This window comes from Sturnira hondurensis, unplaced genomic scaffold (genome assembly GCF_014824575.4).
Source record: "Sturnira hondurensis isolate 20B ecotype Veracruz unplaced genomic scaffold, ASM1482457v3 Scaffold0016915, whole genome shotgun sequence".
Classification (NCBI taxonomy): domain Eukaryota; kingdom Metazoa; phylum Chordata; class Mammalia; order Chiroptera; family Phyllostomidae; genus Sturnira; species Sturnira hondurensis.
Genome location: NW_028089546.1, coordinates 303591 through 328704, shown reverse-complemented (window position 1 = coordinate 328704; position 25114 = coordinate 303591). Strand labels below are relative to the sequence as shown.

At 44.1% G+C, this 25114-nt stretch overlaps 1 protein-coding gene across 3 annotated transcripts in view; it reads right to left on the bottom strand.

Annotated features, from left to right (window-relative positions):
- SYT9 (synaptotagmin 9) overlaps nt 1-25114 on the bottom strand; it is a 191682-nt gene that overhangs the window by 105260 nt on the left and 61308 nt on the right. For all 3 annotated transcript variants that reach the window (XM_037067006.1, XM_037067004.1, XM_037067005.1), the window contains exon 3: nt 16020-16566. In XM_037067006.1, coding sequence (XP_036922901.1) covers nt 16020-16566 — 547 coding nt within the window. The remainder of the gene's footprint in view (nt 1-16019; nt 16567-25114) is intronic.

The following is a 25114-nucleotide window of genomic DNA, read 5'->3' as shown; positions in this document are numbered from 1 at the left end:
ACCTGCCCACAGAGTGCTGAGTGTTAAGCAATTTTTGTCCAAAATGGCACGACCCCTGTGCCTCACCCCCCCTATTCACTGGCTCTCACCCCAAGTGACTTTTTTGTTGTTGTTTCCCCAGATAAAAAAAAGTCTTCAAAAAGAAACATTTTGCCAATGTGGAAGAGGTGAAACTAAAAACAGCAGAAGCACTAAAAGGCATCAAAATCAACGAGTTCAAAAACTGTTCTGAGCAGTAGAAAAATGTCTCAGTAGATGTACTGCATCAGATGGAGAGTACTTTGAAGGTGACTAAAGTTTTAAAATGTAGGAATAAATGCACAACTTTTTATAAATAAATTCCTTTTGGGGAGGCCTCCTTGTATACCAATTATTCCCCAATAAAACTTAAAAATTGTCTGGAATTCACTGTCCTCCTTTCCTATTACCACTATCCTGGTGAGAAAAAGCATCCCCACCCTGGCCTGGCCCTTCCTTGCTGTCCCCTCTTTCCCATTCTCTGCACAACAGCCAAAGTGATCTTCTGAGAACACAGATCTATTTGTGTTGTCTCACTGCTCAAAATTCTTCCAATTTACTCATAAAATAAAGACACAAGGACTTATTCTCATCTTCAACACCCTATGTATTCCTGCTTCTGCCCAAATCCTAGTCTCTTTTCCATCTCGTTTCCCACCTTTTAACCCTTCTTTCTACTCTTGGAACTCGCCAAAATTGTTTCTGTTGTGGGGCCTTTGCACACGCCAGTTTCTCTTGCCTGGGACTTTGCCCTCCCAAGTGAACTTCTAACCTTCCTGTAGTCTCAGCTTCAGTGTCACCTCCTCCGAGCATCTTCTGATGCACCAGGCTAGGTTAGGCCTAGCCGATGTTTCCTTCACAGCACCAACCCACCCGTAAGTAATTATCGGTACAATTTTTTGTTTCCTATCTGCCCCTTCTTTGTGACTGCCCATCTCCCAAGACCATAATTTGAAAAGAGCAGGGATCATTATATACTGATGCCTAGTACACTGCCTAGCACATAGTAGGTTTTCAAAAATATTTGTTGAATAAGTGATGGAGACAAAACTGGCACTCACTCCCTGATGTCCAAATTACATTTTTCTCAATCAATTCCTGCAGATTGAGGAAAAGTATTCCTGCAGATTGAGAACCAAAGTATTGGACTTAGAAAAGAAAGCTTAGCAATGTGAAACACAGCTGAATTGAGCTTAAAAAAAATCAGTCATGCTCATTTTAATGATACAATTATCCTGGAAGTTACACCCCAAGAGAGTTACAAAGTTAATTAATAAGACAGTTAGCAAAGAAGGAAGCTGACTGGAGGGGAGACTAGAGAGGCAGAACCCCTAGGAAAAGAAGAGACAACGCCTTGCTGAGAGCGGACGGCTCACCCAGCACGGCCACGTTTTCAGCAAAGTGGTGGCCTAGATTCTCAGTGCGGCTGCGTGTGTTGGGCTAGGGAGATCAAGATCGCCAACGTGGCCATTTTCCAGAACAGCCTCCTAAGAAACAGCCTACCTTCCCCTCCCTTTTGTTTACAGACTCCCCTTAATTAGAGCATTTCAGCATGGAAGCATAATCCAATCTGAAGGAAAATTTCCCCTGAGAGCCATCTGTCAGAATTAGACTACACTTAGCCACTGGACAGTACGGCTGGGCTGTAAATACCACCGCCTGCTTCGATCCTCCTAAGGCTCCAAGCTCATTTTCCGAGCAAGCAAATGCCAGTCCAGGAGACAGGGCTTTCTGTCAGGAAACTGGCTCTGTTTTGGACAGTTGCACCTCCACAGGTAGAAGATGATTAAAAGTGGTCCCAGGGGTCATTCTACCTGCCCGGCTTCACCTTTCTTCAGAGATGAAAGTGCTGTCCTTGGCAACTCTATTAAGTTTCCTTTGGTTCTTCTGCATTTGCAGGAAGTATTTTTCATTGAGCTAGATTTTCTCCATGTGTTCCACTGCTGAAGACATTTGACTGCATAAGAGGGGGACGCAGTAGAGCCCACTCTGGCTCCCTATAAAGCCAGCCCTCCTTTTCACGAGCACGCAGCTGGCCACGCACACACCTCCCTGTGGTAACCATGCCAAGGCGCAGTCAACACCTGCCTAGGAAAGGAGAGTGTAGGGTCAGGGTTGGGGGGGGGGTTTGGGAGAAAGAGGGTCCCTTTTCTCTTCATCATTTCCCTATGTCTCAGAAGTCACCTGATCCAAGGTCTCTCTGTGTCCCCATCAGCCCTTTCCCATTGTCCTGTTCTGTCACACTGCGGAACACCCATTGTGTCCAGGCCACTGTACCCATTCATCCCTTGGATGCTGTGAGCAATAGCTGCTCACAGCTCTTTGTTGCATCCTTGTTGGGACAACTCACCTCGGCTGTTGGGCGCCACCTTAAAAGTAACTGGCAAGTTACACCCTCTCTCCAGGGGTGGCCACAGACAATGACAAAGGCAGGGTAAAGAGGAAGTCCCTGTCTCAGAGCAGGATACCTCTGGGGTGCCTCCCATGAGCCACAGCTGCCTGTGGGCTCGGGCTCAGGGCTTTTGGTGAGGTCCTGTCTTTGCCTGTCTTGCTGCCCTTACTTCCTTACAAGTTTTACTTCAAAGCAGTTCCTCAATCAACCGTCTGCACAAGAGTCCCTCTGAGCCTCTGCTTCCAGGGAATCCTAGTTAAGACGCACACACTACATTGGCGCCACCTTCATTACATTCATCCATCCACTTGTTCATTCATCCATTCGTTCATTCAAAAAGCATTTACTGTCTACCTCTTAGGTTAAGTACTGAAGTCACAGACTTTCTCTTCAAGGAACACCTAGTCTAGTGGGATGGGCAGGATAGGTACTCACAATCAAACGTGGTACCTGCTATGAAGAGGTGCGTAGAGGATCCTATACAGGTTCACAGGGACGCCTGATCTGTTCCTGGTGAATACAGGAAGGGCTTGCTTAACAGGATGGTGCAGCGCAGGACTTTGAGAAGAGTAACATTTAAGTGACCACAGAAGAGAAGTGGAAATAAAAAGGTCACTGCAGACAGAGAAGAGAGTGTGTATAGAACAAATACGCAAGTGAGCAATTAGAGGGCATTAGATGGAGTAACGGGGGGAACTGGTTGTCCAAAACCTATGGCCGACATGGCTATTGGATCCCGGCCTTCCCATTTGCTAAGCCCTTAATTCTTCTTAACAAGCCCACTAATTAGCTAGCATCAGTTGGTTAGATGTGGTCAAGATCAAAACCCTTTGCCATACCTTTTGCCCAAAATTTCTGTTTATCTTCAACCGCAAATCTCCAAACTTTCCTGCACCTGCTCCCACACTTTTCTCAACAGTTCTCACAACAAAGGAAATGTGTAGCCTGCATCGTGCAGCCTGTCTCCTACCTTTTCTGGGAGCTGCCCTGTCAATTACTACACCCTCTGCACCTACACCTTCACACTCTACACACACTGACTCTTCTCCTCAGATATTCTTTTCATTCAATTAAGTTTCCATTTACCCCTTCAAGGTGATTTTTAAATTTTTAATATATATTTTATTGATTATACCATTACAGTTGTTCTATTCCCCCCTTCATTCCTTTCCACCCGCACACTCCCTCCCCCACCATTCTCCCCCCCGTTAGTTTAGAACCACGTGCCTCGAGTTCTTTAGATTCTATATTTCCCCCACTATTCTTGCCTTTCCCCCCTATCTATTTTCTACCTACCATCTATGCTATTTTCTATACCTTTTCTCTTCTTCTCCTTCTCCCTCTCCCCTGTTGCTAACCCTCCATGTGTTCTTCATTTCTATGGTTCCACTCCTGATCTAGCTGTCCTCTTGGTTTGCTTTTGTTTTAGGTGTGGTTGTTAATAACTGTGAGTTTGCTGTCCTTTCACTGTTCATATTTTTCATCTTCTTTTTCTTATATAAGTCCCTTTAGCATTTCATATAATAAGGGCTTGGTGATGATGAACTCCTTGAACTTGACCTTATCTGAGAAGCACTTTATCTGTCCTTCCATTCTAAATGAAAGTTTTGCTGGATAAAGCAATCTTGGCTGTAGGTCTTTGGATTTCATGACTTGGAATACTTCTTTCCAGCCCCTTCTTGCCTGTAAGGTCTCTTTTGAGAAATCCGCTGACAGTCTGATGGGTACTCCTTTGTAGGTGACTGTCCCCTTATCCCTTGCTGCTTCTAGGATTCTCTCCTTCATTTTGGTCTTGGCTAATGTAATTATGATGTGCCTTGGTGTGTTCCTTCTTGGGTCCAACTTCTTTGGGACTCTCTGAGCTTCCTGGATTTCCTGGAAGTCTATTTCCTTTGCCAGACTGGGGAAGTTCTCCTTTATTATTTGTTCAAATAAGTTTTCCACTCGTGGCTGTTTCTTTCCCCCTTCTGGTACCCCTATAATCCGGATGTTGGAACGTTTAAAGATGTCCTGGAGGTTCCTAAGCCTCTCCTCATTTTTTTGAATTCTCATTTCTTCATTCCTTTCTGGGGGATGTTTCGTTCTTCCTTCTGGTCCATTCCATTGATTTGAGTCCCAGTTTCCTTTCCATCACTATTGGTTTCCTGTGCATCTCCCTTCATTTCAATTAGTTTAGCCTTCATATGTTCCTCTAATTTGTGACTATAATCAACCAGTTCTCTGAGCATCCTGATAAACAGTGTCTTGAACTGTGCATCTGAGAGGCTGGCAATCTCTTGGTCACTTAGAGTTATTGGCTCTGGGGCTTTGAGTTCTTCTTGCGCCATCTTTTGGGCTGTTCATGCCTGTTACTTAGCAGGATCAGAGCCCTAGGTGTTCACCAGAGCAGGGCAACTCAGTTACTGGGTTGTGGGGGCGGGGTCAAAGAGGAGCAATGGCGTCCCGTCTGCCGCCTCCCGCCGCTGCCACCTCAGGTGCCGCAGCTGCCACCATCACCAGGGCCCGCACGTTTCATCCCACTGCACGGGAGTGTGCCACTGCCGTCAGCCCTCCACCACTGGGTTTGCCCTCTGGGGCCTGCTCGGTCCATCTCACTGTGCACAAATGTGTGACCGTGGTCAGTCTGCCCCACACCCTGACTGGGTCTGGGCTGCCTGAGTGCCTGGGTCGGGGGATCTTTCCTGCCCGACCCTGCTCCACTGCTGACTCCACCCCTCTTACCGTCCAGGTTGAACGGTTCGTTGATGTCGGACTTCCGTATAATTCAATTTTCTGTTCTTTGGCTGTGTCTTTGTTCTCCAAACCTTTGTTGTATTCAAACTTGCTTGTGGGAGAAGGCATAGTGTTTCCACCTATGCCTCCATCTTGGCGGAAGTCTGATTTTTAAATTTTTATTAATTTATGTTTCATGTATGTACAGCAAAACTGTTATGTTACAGTGTTTTGAGTTTTGATAAATGCATGTATCACGACTAAAAGAGGGAACAATTCCCTCACTCCCTGACAAGCCCCTCTCACTGACTCTTTGTAGTCAACTCATCTCCCCACCCCCAACTCCTGGCAACTAGCGATCTGTTCTCTTTCTTTAAAATGTTGCCTTTTTCACAATTATCATATAAATCAGCGGTCCCCAACATTTTTGGCACCCGGGAGCGGTTTCATGGAACACAATTTTTCCACAGATAGGTGTTGTGGGGAGGGATTCACGGGCATCACACTCAAGCTCACCTCCTGCTGTGTGGCCGGGATCCTAACAGGCCCGGACCCGCAGGAGTCTGCAGCCCGCAGGTTGAGGACCCCTGATATAAATGGAACGATGCACTGTGCTGCCTTTTGAGTCTGGCTTCCTCCACTTAGCATGATGCACCTGAGACTGATTCATGTCAGTGTGTGTATATCATGCACACATTGTTTCCTTCATTGCTGAATAATATTCCATTGAATAAATGTAGCAGTCTATCCACTTACCCATTGAAGGACAGTGAGGTTGCTTCCAGTTTTTGGTAGTTATGAATAAAACTGCCTTAAACACTCTTATATGTGTTCAAAGAGACTTTTAAAATAAGTGCGTCTTTATTTCTCTTGTAAACTTGCTGCTTATCAAATTTCATCTAAAATCATCAAAACGTGGGGAGACTGTACAGAGAAGAGTATCAGCGTCCCTTGATCTCTTTTTGGAGCTGCAGGATGCCTCTGCCTATGCACACAGGAACCCCAACAGGGCCAGCCTGCTTTCTCAGCGTCCTGCCCTGTCCTCTTCTGGTGAACCCCAAGAGTCACAGATACGAAATTAAGTACACTGATCATCTCTGGGGGCTGTGGGATGGAGAATGGACACATGGAGCTTCAGGGAGACTGACAGTGTTCTCTTCGGTTAAATTCTGGATTGACTGATACACATTTTGTTATTTTTAAACCATATGTATATGTTACACATACTCTTGTGTGTGTCATATATTTCAATTAAAAAAGCAAACGCTTTGTCCTGGCACCTACACTGGGAGGAAAAGCTATCAACGTGTCTTTGGCAGAGACCTGTAGCTTTATTAATTCCTTTTTTTGGACGGTTGTTCCACAGTTCTACCCCTTTTCACTCCTCTGAACAACATAGGCATGAAGGGCAGGATAATGTGTCTGGTGGGGGAAGAGGGTTGGTGGGCTCTCCTGGAGACAGACACAGCTCATTACACCCCAGTGATGGCCTGCTCCACACATATCCACATTATAGAAGGAACCTGGCTTTGCTGCTGTCACCTGGACACCAGGGCTTCCCGTGAAGCTTCTCAAACTGTTGGTCCCTTAGGGTCCATTATCCAACCAGCCTTAGTGTGTCCAGCACCACAGCCAGCGGTGAGCGGAGCTGCGCTCACCACCGGCACCAGCTGGCGGGAGCCCGTGTGAGCCTCTTCTGCCAACTCTGCCTTCAGTGGTGTCACGTTGGTAGATTCAAACCAGCCCCGCTGGCAGGACTGACACCACAGAAGTGAGCGAATGCCGGAAATCAGGCCCCCTTTCTATCCCTCCCAACCCAGCCAGTTGTTACACTTCCACCAGGACACCGCTGAATGGGACATGGCCTCACATAGGCAGCACCAGGGGCACGTGCCCTGGGCTTCCCGGAAAACTGGTACAGTCCCCTGAGTGGCTCCAGGTGTCTAGAAATGGCCCCAGGGGCCTGGAGACAGAACAGGGAAATTCCTGAATCAGCCACTGTAATATACTGGACTTGGCAAGGACTCAAAAAGTCAAATTGATGGAAGTGTAAGCTTTTTAAATCCTTGACATTAAAATAAAGTGTATGCTGTGGTGAGCTATACCATCCCCTTTCCTGGACGTGGGCCCATATTGGCACAGAGGGAACCTCACAACTGCCAATGTTGCTGTGTGGGGCGGCTGGCATCTCCTCCACGTCGGAGTCAAGCGGAGATAATCAAAGTCCTGAACTAGCTTCTAATACAGCCACCAAGAGAGATTCCTGAAGTGCTCACTGCCTAACTTGCCAGAGAGCCAGCGATGAATGGGGTATATTAAAAATGCCAGGAGCCCATAAAAAAGAATGAAATCTTACCATTTGTGACAGCATGGGTAGACCTAGAGGGTATTATGCTCAGTGAAATAAGTCAGAGAAAGACAAGTACCATATGAGCTCACTTACATGTGGAATCCAATGAACAAAATAAACAAGTAAAATTGAAACAAACTCAAAGACACAGAGAGAAAACTTGTTGTGGGGCTGGGTGAAAAGGTGGAGAGCTCAGGAAGCACAAATTGGTCATTACAAAATAATCACAGGGATGCGGGCAAAGCACAGGGAATATGCTCAATAATATTTTGACCACTATGCATGGTGCCAGTTGTAGTTAGTATTGGACATATTGTGGGGAACATTAAATAAAGCATATGATCGTCTACCCACACTATGCTGTACACCTGAGACCAATACAAAATAAAATTGAAAGGAAAAAATAGTAAAACTAAAAAGTAAAACGGTCGGGTCAAAATAGATTTGCATACTTTTAAGAGGTTACTCTGCACATCATCATCGGGTAAGCTTTTGCTTCTTGTATCATAAAGATCGACTTTAAAAAATAAAGTGCTTAGTTAGGGGTTAAGTAAAATAAAGTAAATAAATAAACGAGCCAGGAGCACAGGCGTGGCAGCCAACATTCGCCCAGACCACTCACCTGGCCCCTCGCCCTTCCCTGAGCCCTTCCCCCAGACGCTGCCTCCTCTCTCGTCAGCCAACGTCCATCCCACAAAGGCGCATTCTACCATTATCGACTGATCTTGTTTCACTAGGTGAGAGGTTTGATTAAACTATCATTTTTACGTTCAATAATTGCTATTTTTTCTTCACAGGAAGGCCTGAGAATTCATTTTTATTTGATTGCTAACACTTATAAAACTCATAATCTCCCTGGAGAAATAAAGAACAAATTTTTCCGAAATCAGTTTATAGGTTCTGCTCTGCGTAACAGCTCCCAACCAAATCAGGCCCAAAGCCTCACCAAAGCAGCCCCTCACACGGAACCTCATTTCATTCAGTTAGTGTTCACTAACTATCTCACTTCCAAGCACCATTCTAGAGGCCAGGCACATAGTATCGTACCAGCCAGATGTGGTCGTTGCACCCACAGAGCTGTCTAATAGAGAGGAAAGAATCGACAAGTAACTTAAAAGAAGGTATGATAAGGAATGACAGAAGTAGACAGTGTCATGGAAGCAAAGCCTAGAAACCCCTATCCTAGTACAAGGGCTCAGATCAGAGTTCTCTGAGGAAGTAGCATTTAAGCTGGAATTTCAGCTTCATACAAGTTAGCCAGGGAAAGAAGGGAAAGAGAAGAAAATGAGCATGCATGATAATTTTTAGGTGATTTCTCATGAACAGAGTCAGCTGTTGAAAAACTTAGTCCTCATTGCTATCTGGCCATCGTCCAGTTGTGTGACCTTGGCTGAATCTCCCGATGGCCCTCCACTCAGCTATATGTGCTAAATGAGGGTTTTTAGATTAGAGGACCACTGAGGCTCTTCATGGTTATTCAATCACAAGGCAAACATACAATGACTACATGGGTTACTATTCAGTTAGTGTTAAGTAAAAACTGCTTTTTGAACAGGCAGTTTTTCAACTGCCTTTCCGATAACAGGCTGGATGTTCATAGAAACTGCTTCAGATAAAAATACTGGATTATAAAATCCTTTTTAATGCAGAGCAAAGCTGATGGGACAGAAACAGAAAAAAAAAAAAAAAAAGAAGAAGCATAAATCCACCAGAGGTAAGTAAGCTCTAGAGCTGGAGCTTAAATAGAGTAAATTCTGAATCTCTAGTGGTTTAATGTCTGGGTTTGACGACCGTAGAAGAATTCTGCATGTATCTGGAGTCCTGAGGATTAAGGATCACATTTCTATTTTAATTAATTTATTAATTTACTTTTAGAGGGAGGGGAAGGGAGGGAGAAAGAGCAGGAGAGAAGCATCAACGTGTGGTTGCCTCTCATATGCCCCCTACTGGGGACCTGGCCTGCAACCCAGGCACCTGCCTTGACTGAGAATGGAAGTGGCGACCCTCCGGTTTGTATGCTGGCACACAATCCATTGAGCCACACCATTTGGGGCTAAGGGTCACATTTTTAAAACACAAACAAAACAGAACATCTGCTTTGCATAAGTAGACGTTGGAGATCCATTCTGTCTTGAACTTGCTCTGGGCAAAGCAAGAAAAAAAATCCCCATGCCAGTTTCTAACCTCTAGTACAAGCCTACACTTACACATTTGGAGCCTATATTTACCCTACCTCTGTTGTCCAAAAACCCTCAAGCTCAAAATTCAGTTTAAAGTGGTTGCACACTGGTAGTTCACCTAGGCATCTGGTAGAAGCTGTCACAAGTCATCTCTGAAGGAATGTACTTTAAACCCAGGGCTTGCAAACTCCAGTGGCCCTCCTCGTTCATGACGTCTGCACCTGCACATTCCTTATCAATCTGCTCTTGGTTGAATCCAAGGGGGTGCGACCCATGGATACTGAGCGCCGACTAAGGGAGTTGATAGTCTGCAGATCTTGGTATCCATGGGAGTCCTGGAACCAATTCCCCACGATAACCAAGGATGACTGACTGTACTGACTGAGTTCCAAGACAGATGAACTCACAATCATAAATCACTGAATACAAGCGACTACAAGGGATGGTAAGTCACACAGTGGATGGAAATGCCAAGAGAAAGAATCAGAGCTGCAAAGGTTGTAAGAAACAGAATATATATGTATATGTATGCATATATGTGTGTTTATATGCATATGTTTATATACATGTGTGTATGTTTATATACAGATATACATGTTATAAACATACATGTGTATGGAAGGGTAAAAAATAGAAAAGGGAACTAAAAGTATGTTGGAAAAACATTTGTGTATGTTGGAAAAAAGAAACTATCATACATACTAAACAAATGTAAAAACACATCAAATAAAACTACAAATAGAAAGAAGAAAATGGCTGAAAATTTTCCAGAACTGATAAAAAGAAACAACTTCAGATTCAGAAAACCCAATAAACCTTGGTCAGGATAAATAAAAAGAAATGCCCAGTTAGCAATATTATAGTTAAAGTACAGAATGCTAAATAGGAAAGCAAGATCTTAAAAGCAGTAAGAAAGAAAAGAAAAATTACATACAAAGGAATAAAATACTAGACTAAATGTTCACTTGTTAAATGCAACTAGAGGTCAGCAGACTTCGGAATGGTAGGTTTACAATACTGCAATCAGAATAACTGAAGAGTTTCACCACCCCCCGACCCCCATCACAGTTTTTGTACCCAGAATAACAACCTGCCAAGAACAAGAGCAAAACAAAGACATTCAGGAGCTGTGGCCGTGGCTGTTTGCTGAGGATTCCTGCCTATGGAGATTCCAAAGAAGACATGTAGAGAAATAAATATCCCAACTTCATTCTCCTCCCTTTCTCATTGTCTGGACCTAATCAGAAGCAACAGACTAAAAGAGATCTTTTCAGTTTGAAGAAAAAGAAACAAAAACCCCAAAGCCTCCAGGGGACGAGCAGAAGCAAATGGAACATGCCCAAAGTAATACCCTCAACCAATTTTGTAAATCAAGAATCACGCTGATCCCAAACCAGGTAAGGACCACACAAGAAATCAGATTGCAGGTATCAGTCATGAGCACAGATGTCAAAAACGCTAAACAAAGTATCAGCAAACTGAACTCAGCAATGCATAAAACAGGTACTATATTAAGGCCAGTTGGGATTACACTAGTGATCTAAGATTGGCTCAAAATGAGAAAATTAATTAATGTAATTGACCAGAGGGGGAAATCAAAAGGGGAAAACCTCAGTTTCATAGCATTTGATAAAAGAACTGTTTGTGATAAAGTTTTTGTCAACTAGGAATAGAGGGATACATCCTAAATATTATGAAGACATCCACAAACTATCTATAGCAAAATTTGTATCAATGCAAATGTTAAAAACATTCCATTTAAAATGAAGGAAAAAGTCAAGGGTGACTACTACCATAATTATCATTCAGCATTGTTTTGGAATTCCTTGTCTGGGCACTAAATGTTTTTTAAAAGAATAAACGGAATACAAATTAGAAAGAAACAAGCTATCATAGTTCACATGACCTCACTATCTACAAAGAAAACTAAGAAGCATCCACAATCCAATTAGAGAATTAATAAAGTCTTGCAAGATTGACAAATAGAAGATAAATATTCAAAATGCAAACTTATTACTATACAGCAGCACTAGCTAGGAAGTGCAATTTTAGAAAAGATACCATTTAAAATAACCAAAAAGACACCTTCCGATAAATCTAACAAGCGAGGTGAGAGATCCTCCTGTAGAAAATTGTAGGACTCGAATGAAACCTTTAAAGAACTAAACAAAGAGTAGGAAGACTCAATATCATAAAAGATGTAAAACTTCCCTAAATTAACCTATAGACTTCATAGAAGTACAACAGATAAAAGAAAATATTTTGTTTAACTTGACCATTAGATTCTAAAATTTATGGGAAAAGTCAAGTACCAGTCAAGACTGAACTGGAGAGAAAGCTGGAAAATGAATAAATCGCTCTTTCAGATATTAAGGCTTATCACAGAATGATAGTAGGGATCGTCAAATAGAGCAATGGATAAGAAAAAGAGAAGCCAGAACAGATTCTTATATCAAAACCTGTATCAGACAGAGCATGCATGGCAGATTTGGAAAAACATGCCAGAAAACTGATTACCCATACAGAAAAAGAAATGTGGATGCATTATGGAGTGAGTATTTGTGTCACCACCAATTCACACGGTGAAGCAAATATCAATGTGATGGTGTTTGGAAGTGAGCCCTTTGGGAAGTGATTAGGTTTGGATGAGGTCATGTGGACGGGGTCCCCACGATGGAACTAGTGTCCTTGTAAGAAGAGGATGAGTGGCCAAAGCTCGCTGTCCCTTCCCCACGTGAGGCCACAGCGGGAAGGCGGCTGCTTGCAAGCCAGGAAAAGCACCCTCTCCAGGAACCGAATGTGCTGGCAGCTTGATCTTAGACTTCCCAGCTTCCCAAACTATGAGAAATAAATTCCTGTTGCTTTAACAGTTTATGGGGTTTTGCCTTGTCAGCATGAGCTGACTAATATAGAATGCTTGTATTCTCACAGCCGCCGAAATAGCTCAGTTGGGAAAGCGTTAGACTGAAGAATGCTGGTATTCTCTATATAAACAATTTCATTTTGGATAGATTAAAATCACAATTAGGAAAGTCAAAACATTAAGATTTCTAACAGAAAATATAGAAGACATATCTTTGTGACACAGAGTAAGGAAGGATTTCTTAAATAGGACACAAAAATGCTAACTTTCAATGAAAAATATTGACATGTTTTACTGTATTAAACATAAGAACCTCTACTGATCAAAAGACACCATACCATGAGTACAAAGGCAGCCACAAGTGGAGAGATGATGTTTTCAATACACATCACCAAGAATTTGCATACGGACTCTATAAAGATACACGAATGAATAAGGAAAAGGAAACAGAAAACAAGTGCGGAACAACCACTTGGCAAGAAAGGAAACAATAAACATATTGATGTGAATGGCCAATAAACATATCAAAAGATGGGCGACCCCAGAATACAAATTATATACCATTTTCCATGCACGCGGGACACACGCACTCAACGGTGCGACAACTGCCAGAGTTGGGGAGAAGGTGAAGCATCAGGAGCTATCCCGTCTCACCAGTGGGAGGACCAGTTTGTACGGCCACCGTGGGAAAGAGCGCGGCGTTGCCTGGAAAAGCAGAACATGTGTCTACTTTACCTTTGCCGAGGACACGCCCCAGAGAAGTTATTGTGCACATGAACCAGAAAATGTGCACAAAAATGTTCTCTGCCATATTATTCAGAATCGTAAAAAACTACTACAAACCCAAATGACATCCATACAAGAAAGCTAATCTGCCATATGTAACACAATGGGATGTTCTACAGTAATGAAAATACATGAACTGCATCTCCATTCATCTCTATTTTAAATGTCAAAATCAATGTGCACTGGAAAAGAAAAAGTCCAAGAAGGGCTATGAAAATCACGAAAAGACAAAAACCAAATAATATGTTGTCTTACAAACATGTCACAATAAATAAAAATCAGGAGAGTGGCTTTCTTTGAGCAGGAGTGGACTGAAAGACAACATGATGAGAGAGAACCCAGAAGTCACCAAAGTGCCGGTGATATCCTACTGTCCACCTGAGCGGTAGGTTCATGCCTGTTCATTTAATTATCCCTATTCCTTGGTACATGCCCATCATACACTGAGTTCCAGATATGCTATTATAAAGACAAAACCTCAGCAAATCTCAGTCTATACAAAGTCACATTCAAAAAAGCACAGTCAACACAGTCCCAAATAATGTTTAAATAAAATTTAAAAAAATACATAGATTATAAAACAATCTGTATTTCCATTCTCAAAATATCCTCTCTCCTGCTGACCATCCAAAGGCCTTGATCAAGGCTTAGAATATTTATTTATTTACTCATTCATTGATTCATTTTGAAGCATTGGCCTTTTTGGGTTTCCTCCTTGATAAATAATTTAACATTCTTCACAAATTCATCGCAAATCAAGAATTCCCCAGCAATGGACGGGGAACTCAGTCCCAGGACGATGCTCAAATGGCAGTGATCCCGGGCCCTACAGCCGTGCAGGCTGCCCTTCTCCATCCTTACCCCACAGGGAACTGGAAGACATTCCCACCGGGGAACAGCCATATCCAGACTTTTATCAGCCACTGTCCAATCAGTGTTGTTCTCTCCACAAAGTCCCTGGAAGGCCTCTCACAGCAGGACCCCTGTTGAGCTTTTTAATAACCATTCCAGCTATTTTATGGAATTCATTTATGAAAAAACTATAAGGTGATGTCACAAGAGATGGTATGACCACGCAGCGTCTACCAAGGCCCATCGCTGTTGGCTGCAGTGTCTCAGCTTACTCCCAAGGGGACCTGGCAAGCACTCCATTGAGTGTTCGCTCTCGGGCCGTTGATACGTTATAAGCTGCCTGTTCATCTTGTTTCTTTAGAGCTTCTCATGTTGCCTACTGATTTGGGAATAAGTATAATCCTCTCTTCCTCTCACGTCAGTTTTTGAGTTTACAGATATTGCAACCTTTCAAGATCGAAGAGATCTGCCCCTTTCCTAACCTCTCAAATCACTTTAGTTTCATCACATGATGCCCTCTGCATCTTCTTTTCTTTCCTCAACATTATCATCAAGGCCAGCAAGACCCATGCTACACTTCACTCATCGGAGCAGCAGGGCAAAGCTGGCCCTGGGTCCCGGTGGCATGTTAAGAGAAGGTGTCCACATGTGGGCGAGTGCCCAGTTCACAGGCTGAGGATGACAAAGAATAGGGTGGTTACTTGATCCCTGGGCAGAGAATTCGTGTGTTCGATTCCTGAGCAGGGTGAGAGCCTTTCACTAGATGGCCTCCAGACTCAAGCTGGATGGATTGTGGTCTTAGCTGAGTAAGGATTTGGTCCTTGATGTCTTTGGATTCAAAAAAGGGAAAGAGAAAGGGGAAGGGGAAGGGGAAGGAAAAGGCCTCAGAAGGGCCCATACTCCCAAAGACAAGCTAACAGTTACCCAAGGGAATCTGGACAGGTGAAAGAAACAAGTAGCATTAAAATATCATTGCAGTTTAATCAGAGTGCTCCTTTTTGCTAAAATGACTTCAATGATTGGAATGCACAATTTTTTAATATGGAAATAAAAAGTTTTAAAACCTAAAGAAAACATTAGTTACCTAAACAAGTCCAATTCCACTTTCCATTTCGGGAGTGTCACTGAACCTCTGCAGGTTAATAAAAAGGATGTAGATGAGTGAAAAAAATCACCACCGAAGTCCTGTGCTGAAAACGTGCGCACAGACACATGGCGTCGCCACATGGCACCTCTGCTCTCCCTCTCCTGAGCTCTGAACTGGATCCGGCCTTCTATACATTAGTGTTGCCAACACATGTACCTAGTTTCAGACTGCTCTTCTTTTAACTTTGACTCAGGACGTGGCACCAACTGAAAATGTGGCACCAACTCTTCTCAACCATTCTCACTCCTGAGGTTAAGGGTGAAGATCCCATCATGAGAAATGCTACTGAGCCAAGCTGACCTGAGAACATGGGTAAGAACTTCACGCTCTTAGCTGCAGATTATGGTCAATAGGATGCCAGGACCCATTTAGCACAAACGAGCTAAGAAATCTTTAGAGAAAATTGGGTAAGGAGGACAGATAATGTGTAGTGTCTATTAGAGGATAGCTAAGAATTACAAAGTAGAAAAGAGCAAAGGTTATTCTTGAATATTGTTTTCATCAATAATCCTTGGAAATTTCAAGTGAATATTGTTAAAGGCCTTTTAAAGCACCGTTTCTAGAAAGGTACAATGAGGTTCTGAAGCCACAGCTATAATACATGCGTATTGACATGAAATTTACACTTCGTCCCTCCAATAAAATAAGGCGTAAGTAATTTGTTTGTATTCTGACCAAGAAGCACTCCCGCCCCCAGAAAGCAGAGATGCGGGACTTACATTGGTGACATATTCGATGTCCTTCCAGAGGATGCACTCCCGGGGGAAATCAGCCAAGTCTAGGAAGTGATCCACCACCACTTGGCCGATTAAGTCGTGGCGAGAGAACCTGTCGAAGTCGTACACAGAGAAGTGAAGCTTCCGGGCTGCAAGTTCGTTGTAGGGAACAGGAAACAAAAACACTTCATCAAACACAGGGTTCAAGGTCTTTCTGTGAACTTTAGTCTGGTGTTTTGTTTTCCGATCAGGAAGCAAATAGATCTTGACATAAGGATCTGAAGTCCCAGAAAAGTCCTTGGCGGGCAAATTGACAGCTTTATGAATCTTCACTATGAGCTGCTCTAAGTCACAGTCATATTTTAAAATAAAGTTCAGTTTCCCGCAGGCTTTGCTGTTATTCCTTCTCCCGTCGTCATTATCCAATGACCTCTGCTTATATAACTCTGGCTTAATTCGACCGATTCCAGCCAAGTGTTCCTGTTTTTGAAGCTGCTGGATATTGAAGTCCGGGTTTGACAGGTTGAGTTGTCTTTGGATTGAATTATGCCTTGAGTGAAGAGCAAGAGAGGACAAAGTTATAATCTCATTAGCTATGGGTCTTTCAGAAACTTGTGTCTGGGATGTAGGTAGACTGCTATGCACTGTTAAAAGCTTAGATCTGTGGGTCTAAACTCAATAGGCTCATCAGTGTGAGTAAGCTGCTGCCCAAGGCTTGAAACCCAAACAGGAGGCCTGGTATCAGGAAATGAACTTAACTACATGTGACCTTGGAGCTTTAGAGGTTTAATGCACTTTCTAAACTAATATGCCATAAAAAAAAAAGGTTATTCAGCTGCTGGAATTTAAAGATTTGTTCAGACTGCTTTAAAAATAAAAGTATTCACTTTTATATATAATATCATCCTGGCATTGAAATAGTTAACTGTGTATCTTCTTAGAAGAATGAATCTCTCTTTAAATTAAACAGAATTTCCTGTCACAGGCTTACAGCTTACAGCTTTATATGGATGTATATTCTTATTGGTTCGAATCACATCATTCGGTTACAAGAACCCAATTTTTGCTTTTGTGAGAATGGATTCGACAGGGTGTCTCTGCTGGCAGTGAACTGCGTTGGCTGACAGGTCTGGCGACGGCTCTGGGAGTGTGTTTCTGTGATACCACGTGGGCAATGACTGAGCAGCAGGAAGGGGCTTATTTCCGCACTAAACGTTACGGGTACGAAGGAAAGGAAAGCTACTACACACGTATGCAAGGATCCAGTTAGAGAAGGCTGGATACTGATATCTGCAAGTGAAATATTTGCTAACAGAATCTACTCTTCACCCTCTAAGCTTATGAGTTCAGGTAAAAAGTGTCCCTGAAATTCTCCTTGCAACGTGCATTATTGTGTGAATCTTCACAAGTTGAAAGGAGTGGTCATTCCATACAAGGCTGTTTTGAAGGCTACTTTTGTTTGTTTTTAGCTCAGGGTTTACACATGATACCGCATTTTCTGTAGTCTCTCAACAACCTTAATTAAAATAGCCCCTCTCCACCAGCTCAAAGGGTATTGCCAGGCTGTATCTGAAGGACTGGTATGTAGTTGGAGAGGCAGAGCAAACATTTATCTTCTTTTCCCTTCTGGAGACTACTGTCTAAAACAAAGATGTAAAAGTGGGATTAATACCCCCCCCAACACGTTTGAAATCATCCTGCCTTGTCACACAGATGTCACGCTGAACATTCCTCTTCATCTTAAAATACACNCCGCATTTTCTGCAGTCTCTCAACAACCTTAATTAAAATAGCCCCTCTCCACCAGCTCAAAGGGTATTGCCAGGCTGTATCTGAAGGACTGGTATGTAGTTGGAGAGGCAGAGCAAACATTTATCTTCTTTTCCCTTCTGGAGACTACTGTCTAAAACAAAGATGTAAAAGTGGGATTAATACCCCCCCCCAACACGTTTGAAATCATCCTGCCTTGTCACACAGACGTCACGCTGAACATTCCTCTTCATCCTAAAATACACGCCTAGTCACTTAATCACCCACGTGGTACAAAACAGGCACAGTCACAAGGCTGTTACCTGCACCTGTCACAGCCAACACTGTCCACCACAAGCAGACACACCCAGGCACACACATTTCCCACATGAGCAAAAATTGTGTAGTCTGAAAGCTTCTGTTGTGAGATTTTAATTTCTTACAGAAAAATCCACCAGCTGAAGTTTCCTCTGTATCTTCTGATTGTTCAGGGGTAGGAAGAGAGTCAGGGGACACCCAAACTGGCTCTCTGTACAAGCATAGCCAAGTCATTCCCTTGCCGAGATGTTGAGCCTCTGTAGTCCTGGAACAGAGCTTTGGTCTCGCTCTGTTGGGCTCTCTGGGCAGAAAGGACTGGCAGAGAGCAGCCAGTATCCAGCCCTATGCAGAGGCCACAAGGGGCTGGTAGCAGCTGTGGCTTCTTCTGCTATTGATTTCTCTCTCGAGGCTGGATTCAAACAAGAGCCATATTGGGGTCTGGAGTCAGCTCCTACCTATGATGGGCCATTCTGGGAGCTGTTAGTGAGGCTGTTTAAATACGAGAAGTACTCCAGCGAGACTCACTGGATGTGCCTTCTCTGCACCAGGGCCTGTGAGAGGACCGGCTGTGCGTCCACACCGTCCCAGACCCTGCCACTGTGCTGTCACTTTTCCTCCAAGCTGGCTGCTGAGCAGACTCCTGGTGTATAACAACATACCTCCAGTTTCTTGGGAGAGTGCTGGCTTTAGATTCATCACAGCAAGGTTTTGTCTTAACCCTTATCTGTAGGACTAAGCCTGCCACATAAATTTTAATTTAAAACTGCACGACTTCGGCTGCTTAGCAATAGAACATATTCTGTTTTCCTTGTACATTTTTGTTAAGACATGAAATCTGAACAGAAATAAGCCCTACACGTTCTGCTGTTCCCAACCACAGTGGATTGCCTGCAGGGGGGTACAGAGAGTGGATCGGGGAGGGCATTACAGAGTGTGTGATCCCAAGGCCAAAACATCCCCTCCGAAAGCAATGGCACAGACACCTCCATTCAAAATTCCAACACAGCTGCTGACGATTGCTTTTAAAAAATCAGGCACACGTGTGAATACTATTATCCACCCAAATGTGTTACATGATGAGTTTTATTCCCAACACTTCCCCTTCCCCCACCCCCCCACCCCCAATTCAGAATCCCACTTACTACAGAGAAAATAGTTGCATCCAACTGTAAGGTAGTGGCTTAAAGCAGAGAGCCCGGCTGTAACAGGCCCGGACAGTTCTCACTCCCCGGGGCTCTCTTTCAGTCGCTTTCAATTTCCTTTCAGCAGAGACTCAGCGATTCCCGGGGTTGGAGGCATGGACTAGAGAAGCTCAGGGCTGCCCAAGAACCCAGGTGACTAACTCACCACCTTTGCAGCTCCCTGGGCTGAGAAATGAGAAAGTAGAGCAGGGTGCGTGCCCCAGGGTCCTGAAGGGAAAGGGTAGAGGAAATGGAAAATAAGTATTCCCTGGTTCTCGTAGGCTATTCAAATGGAGGTAGGAAGATAAGCAAGTCAAAAGCAAGGCAGGGAAAGACAGAACAGTGTTGTGTGTGACCTGGCTCCCAGTGCCCCAGATGAGGGGTGGGCTCTAAGATGGTCTATGGAGGTGGTCCCTGAGTACAGTAAGCTAGAGGAGCCACCCACCAGGGGTGCAGAATGTCAATGACATGGAGTGAAACTGAGTGAGTGTAGTAGGGGGGATCTGTGTCTGAAGCAGACAGTCCTCTGAGGTCTGGGGAGTCCTGTATTCTGGTGTCCTCAGGACTTAAGGTGTGCAAAAGAATGGAAGGAGAGGAGGTGAGCCCCAGAGATGGGGTGTGATGGGAGAGTGTTCTCTGTATGTAAGTCATACCCTAATACTGTCTTAGAGAAGCTGGCCCCTGGAGCTGAGACTCGCCTTCCTCCACCTCCCACAGAGGCCATGTTCCTGTCTGAAAGAGGCCAGGATGAGAACTTTATCTAGACCTGAGCTGGAAGATTCATAGTTGAGCCTGAAGAAAGCCTAATTTCAAACATGACTAACAAAATCCAAAAAGCAGACTTTCCATAACACACCCCAAAACACACTTCCATGCTTGAAGGAATCTGAGCCTGGTGTTGAGCTGCAGCCAAGGGTCAGGAGAGGCTGGGGCCCAGGTGTAAAAGGCTTTTGTCCTCTCCTTTCCTCAAATTTGAATTAACCAGGTCCAGCACCCCACTTTGAGCCCCCAAAGTCTTGGTCCCTGAGTCATCACCTAAAAAGCCAACTACCTCCGCTGGATCCTAAGAAAGAGAACATTAGTGCAATTCAACAAATTTGAATGTGCAAAGCAAGGGGTCAGGTAGGGTGGAAGGGAAAGAGAGGAAAAGCCTAGTCATTGCCTTCAAGAAAATGACTCTCAGGCGGGTGATGAGAAAGTCATACACGAATTATACAGACATTGGGGCAGAGGGGGATGAACAAACAGCTGGAGGTTGGAGAGCCACAGATGCAGAGACAAACATGCCTCTGGCTCAGGAAACTGTCATGGAGGAGATGGTACTTGAGCTGAGCCTTCTTACTAACTTGGCCTCATACTTACCAGCCTCTATGCCAGGCTCTAGACCTCAAGAGGGGAATGAAGTTTCCATCTCAGCCCCAGCTCTCCAGCAAGATGAGGCCTTCAGCTCCTCTGCCCCAGCACCTTCTCCTAACACCCAGGGCCCAGAACCTCCCGCATCCTTCCTATTGCTGGGTTCCCCTGGGCAGCCGTGGACACGGGTACACTACCCCTCACCTCAGGGACCCCATCTCACAGGGGAAAGCTGGCTGATCTTTTCCCTGGTTCTGGGGCATTCTTGTTGACAAGGCTTCAGGGCCCATGGAGAGGAAAGAGAAACAAGTAAACTGATTTCAGAACCACCATGGGTTTCATGACTAGGTTCAAGTAAAAACTGGGAAGTCTGAAACAGTGGAGACAGGATTCTTACATTTCTTTTCCCGAAATGCCCCCCTGTTAATGCAGATAGAAGAGTTGCGCTGTCCTGGCCCGCAGGCAGACACGGAGGAAGGCGGAGTCACAGACAGAGACAGATGCAGCCAACTGACTACAAGGGCAGGACGGGGGAATTGGAGGCTTTTTGTTTGTTTTCAGTAGTTTTTTTTCTTTTTATTCACTTTATTGGGGTGATATTGGTTAACAAGATTATATAGGTTTCAGGTGTACAAGTCTCTAATACATCATCTATATGTTGTATTGTGTTCACCACCCAGGTCAAGTCTCCTTCCATCACCATTTATCCCCACTTTACCCTCTTCCACCTCCCCCGCCCCTTCTCCCCTCTGGCCATCACCACACTGTCGTTTCTGTCTATGAGTTTTTTGTTGTTGTTTTTAATCTCTTCATCTTTTCTGCCCAGCCCCGCAACCCCCCTCACCTCTAACAGGTGCTAGTCTGTTCTCCACTTCCGTGAGGCTTCCTTGCAATGGGATTCATAGGCTTCTAGAGTGAGCGAGATAATTAGGATGTAGGCCTCAGGCCTTGGCCAGTGGAGGTGTGTGGGTGATGCAGTCAGATACACTAAAGTGTAACCCAATTCTTCCCACCCCCTCCCAAGTGAAACAGGTTTAAAACCTGGGTGTCATCTTCAAATACTGCGTCCCCTGTTACTACGACGAGCCTATGTCCCAGTCACTAAGACTGGCCTTTCTCCAAGGAGCTCACTCTCATACTTCTTTCTTTTCCCACGACTCCCAACAGAGTCCAGACCCTCATCACTGCAGGCGTCAACTGGTCCCCGTATCCAGTTGTCACCGTGTCCCACGCATCTTATGCACTCCTGCCACATCCAACAACTTGAGCGCTGAAATGTATGTAACTCGCACGTGTCACCAACTAGTCAGTGGACCACGCTGGGCCAGCGATGTATCTCTTTTCTCTTTATCATTGGCACATAATATAGAACGGTGCACACAGCAGATGCCTAACGCATGTGGCAGGAGTAAAGATATGAATGCCATGGACATAACAGTTTGCTATAATTAAACCCCAGTAGAGAAAATACACATTTATGTTCGGTTGAGAGAGGTCTAGACAATTTCCATTTTTGGAGCTGTCAGTGTATTAAAATCCGAAGAAGTAACTCAAAAGAAGCATGAAAAAAACTGCCTCACGTCTCTATCTAACCAACGCTCTCAACATAAAACAGTCTAACTTAACAGAACTGGGCTATTCATAGTCTAATTACCACACCTACTCCCAGTACACCACTTACTGGAGTGGCAGCCAATAAGGGGGCCATTTAAAGTGCACTGATTGTCTTCGCCGAGTTTGGTCGGTGTATCTCTACGACTATGAATTGCTCAGTTCAGAGATAAGGTCTGATATCTGAAAGTGAGCCCCTTAATGAATGTTAGACCTGTACAAATGGCCTTGCGCCAGCCTCACACCATTCTAGGTCTCACTCAGTTTATGTTGCACTGCAGGCCTTTTGCCATTCCTGTCAGCAGAACACGAGCAAAGTGGCCTAATATTGATGAATGTGTTGTCAGCCATTCATGGAAAAAGGCCGCTATGTGCCAGAGGCTGGGCTAGTGGTCACATAGTCATGGGAGAAACAAAGTGGATGTGGCTGGTCTTTGAGCTCACAGAACTCATAGTCTAACGACAGCAGGCAATAATCAATGGTCATTGAGTTAAAAATAGAGTTCAATCCTGGTGAAGAAGTGAATTCTCTTACACAGAGAATTAAGAGTGGGAGAGAGGAAACAACACATACTTCAGACAGGGTGGTCAGGGAGGCCTTTCTGAGGAGGTGACATTTTAGGTGGGAATGAAGGCTGCAAAGAAGCCAGGGATGGCAAAGAAGAGGGAAAAGCATTTCAGAATAAAGGAATAGCAGGTGCGAAGGCTCCAAGACAGGAAAGGGCTAGAAACACTGAAGGAGCTAAGAGCTGGTGTAGTCGGAGTGTGATGAGCTTCTCCACATAAAGCCTTTCGCCGAGTCCATGTTAACAGTGTCCTCCGGGATTGTGCCCCATGGTGGCCCTGGCTGAGGGGAGCCGACAGCTGGCAGAAGCAGACTGTGGCAGTATCACACAGAGCCTTAAGAGACCTCATAAGGAGTCTGTGGTGTGGTAACCGAAAGTCTAAGACTCCAGTAAGTGGTACCTACACTCAGATTAAATGTTGTAATTACACTCGAGTGGCATAATTCTATTAAGCTAGACTGTTCTATATTGAAAATATTAGAGACATTTAAAACATAACAACTGTTTGAAGAACTCTTTTAGCTCGTTCTTCAGATTTTCATAAACTGACAGCTTCAAAAATGGAAGTTACCATATGCAGATCTGTCTCAACCTCCAGGAGACCCCGACACTAGATGTCCATGTGTGTCTTCTCTGCTGGGGCTCAGTTATCGGAAATGTTCTGTCCACGGCACCCATATACTTACTCTAGAAACACGCATTGTAGATCACACAGGAACTTAGAGAAGGCTTGAGAAAACAGATTGGATTTTCCTCTTGGGACAATAAACTGGGTCAGATTTAGACAACAGATTGGATCAGATGGCCTTTCGGGGTTCCTTCTATTTTGAAGATGCAGGAATTTTCATATGTTTGGAGTAGAGAGATCTTTAAAATGTTCTGGAAATAAAAAATTCTGAACTCCTCCCCAACCTTCCTGAAATATTAGGTCATTATACAAAAGAGATTTCACCCAAATTACAAAGAATTAACAAAGCCCTGACTGCATGGCTCAGTGGGTTGAGTGTCATCCCACAAACCTAAAATCCTAAAGGTCACTGGTTCGATTCCTCGTCAGGGCACATGCCTGAGTTGTGAGCCAGGTCCCAGATTGGGGGGTGCGGGAGGCAAACGATCGATGTTCCCCCTCACACATCGATGTTTCAGTCCCTCTCTTTCTCCCTCCTTTGTCCTCTAAAACTAAATAAAATCTTTTTTTTTAAAAAAAAAGAACTAGCAAGAATTTTGGAGGGTTCTAACAGGAATGGCGCTAACTAGAAACAGAATGCTAACGTGTGTGATCTTGGAAGACAACAGAAAGTCATCCTGAGTGGAAATGTTCTTCCAAGATGCAACAGAGCTCATCTTCAGGACACTGCAGAGGGCACTGGGGGGGCCACACAGGTCCAGGCTGAAGAGGACAGCTGGGACACGGGATTGCTGACGTAAACGCTGTGACAGCAGTGATGCTGACTGCGATGACAGTGGGGATGCCCCAACTGGGAGTCCGAGCCTTACATGCTCTGGCCAAGGAGTGTCCTGGGGATTTTGGGACAAGTGACAACAGCCACAGGAGGGAAGCAGTAAGAGAGAAAGTGACAGCAGTGAGAAGGTCAAGGACATAATGAGAAAGAAGGCACAAATAGTAGTAAGGAGCAGAGTACCTTCCCCTCCCCAACTATGTTAGTGAAAAAAGAATGTTAAAAACGCTTTGGAGCATGAAGGAAATTGCCCTAATGTTTCCCATTTTGTCAGTAAAAATGCTGTGTGTGTGTGTGTGTGTGTGTGTTTATAATACAACACAATTCCTAAACAACTCTAAGACCATACACCATTCTCAGGGTAACTCCATCAGCAGAGATACATATTTCCAGACATAATCCATAAGACTAGGGCATTAGTAACTTGGATAAAAATGTTTTAAATGCATAATGATGTAAATTGTCAGTATTAAGTCAAATGCAGACGGAAAAATTATTAGTTTTCTTACTGTAGTTCAGATATAACTAAACTTGTTTTGGCCATCAAAAAAGGTAATTAGCCCTGGCTGGTATGGCTCAGTGGATTGAGTGCTGGCCTGTGAACCAAAGGGTCGCTGGTTCAATTCCCAGTCTAGGGCACATGCCTTGGTTGTGGGCCAGGTCTCCAGTAGGGGGCACATGAGAGGCAACCACACATTGATGTTTCTGTCCTCTTTCCCCCTCCTTTCCTCTCTCTCTAAAAATAAATAAAATCTAAAAAAAGAAAAGGTAACTTAATTGCATGACTCCAAACTAAAATAAATCTAAATGCAAAATATATCTGAGAGGAAAAACTGCTTCTCTATTTTCTTTACATTTTT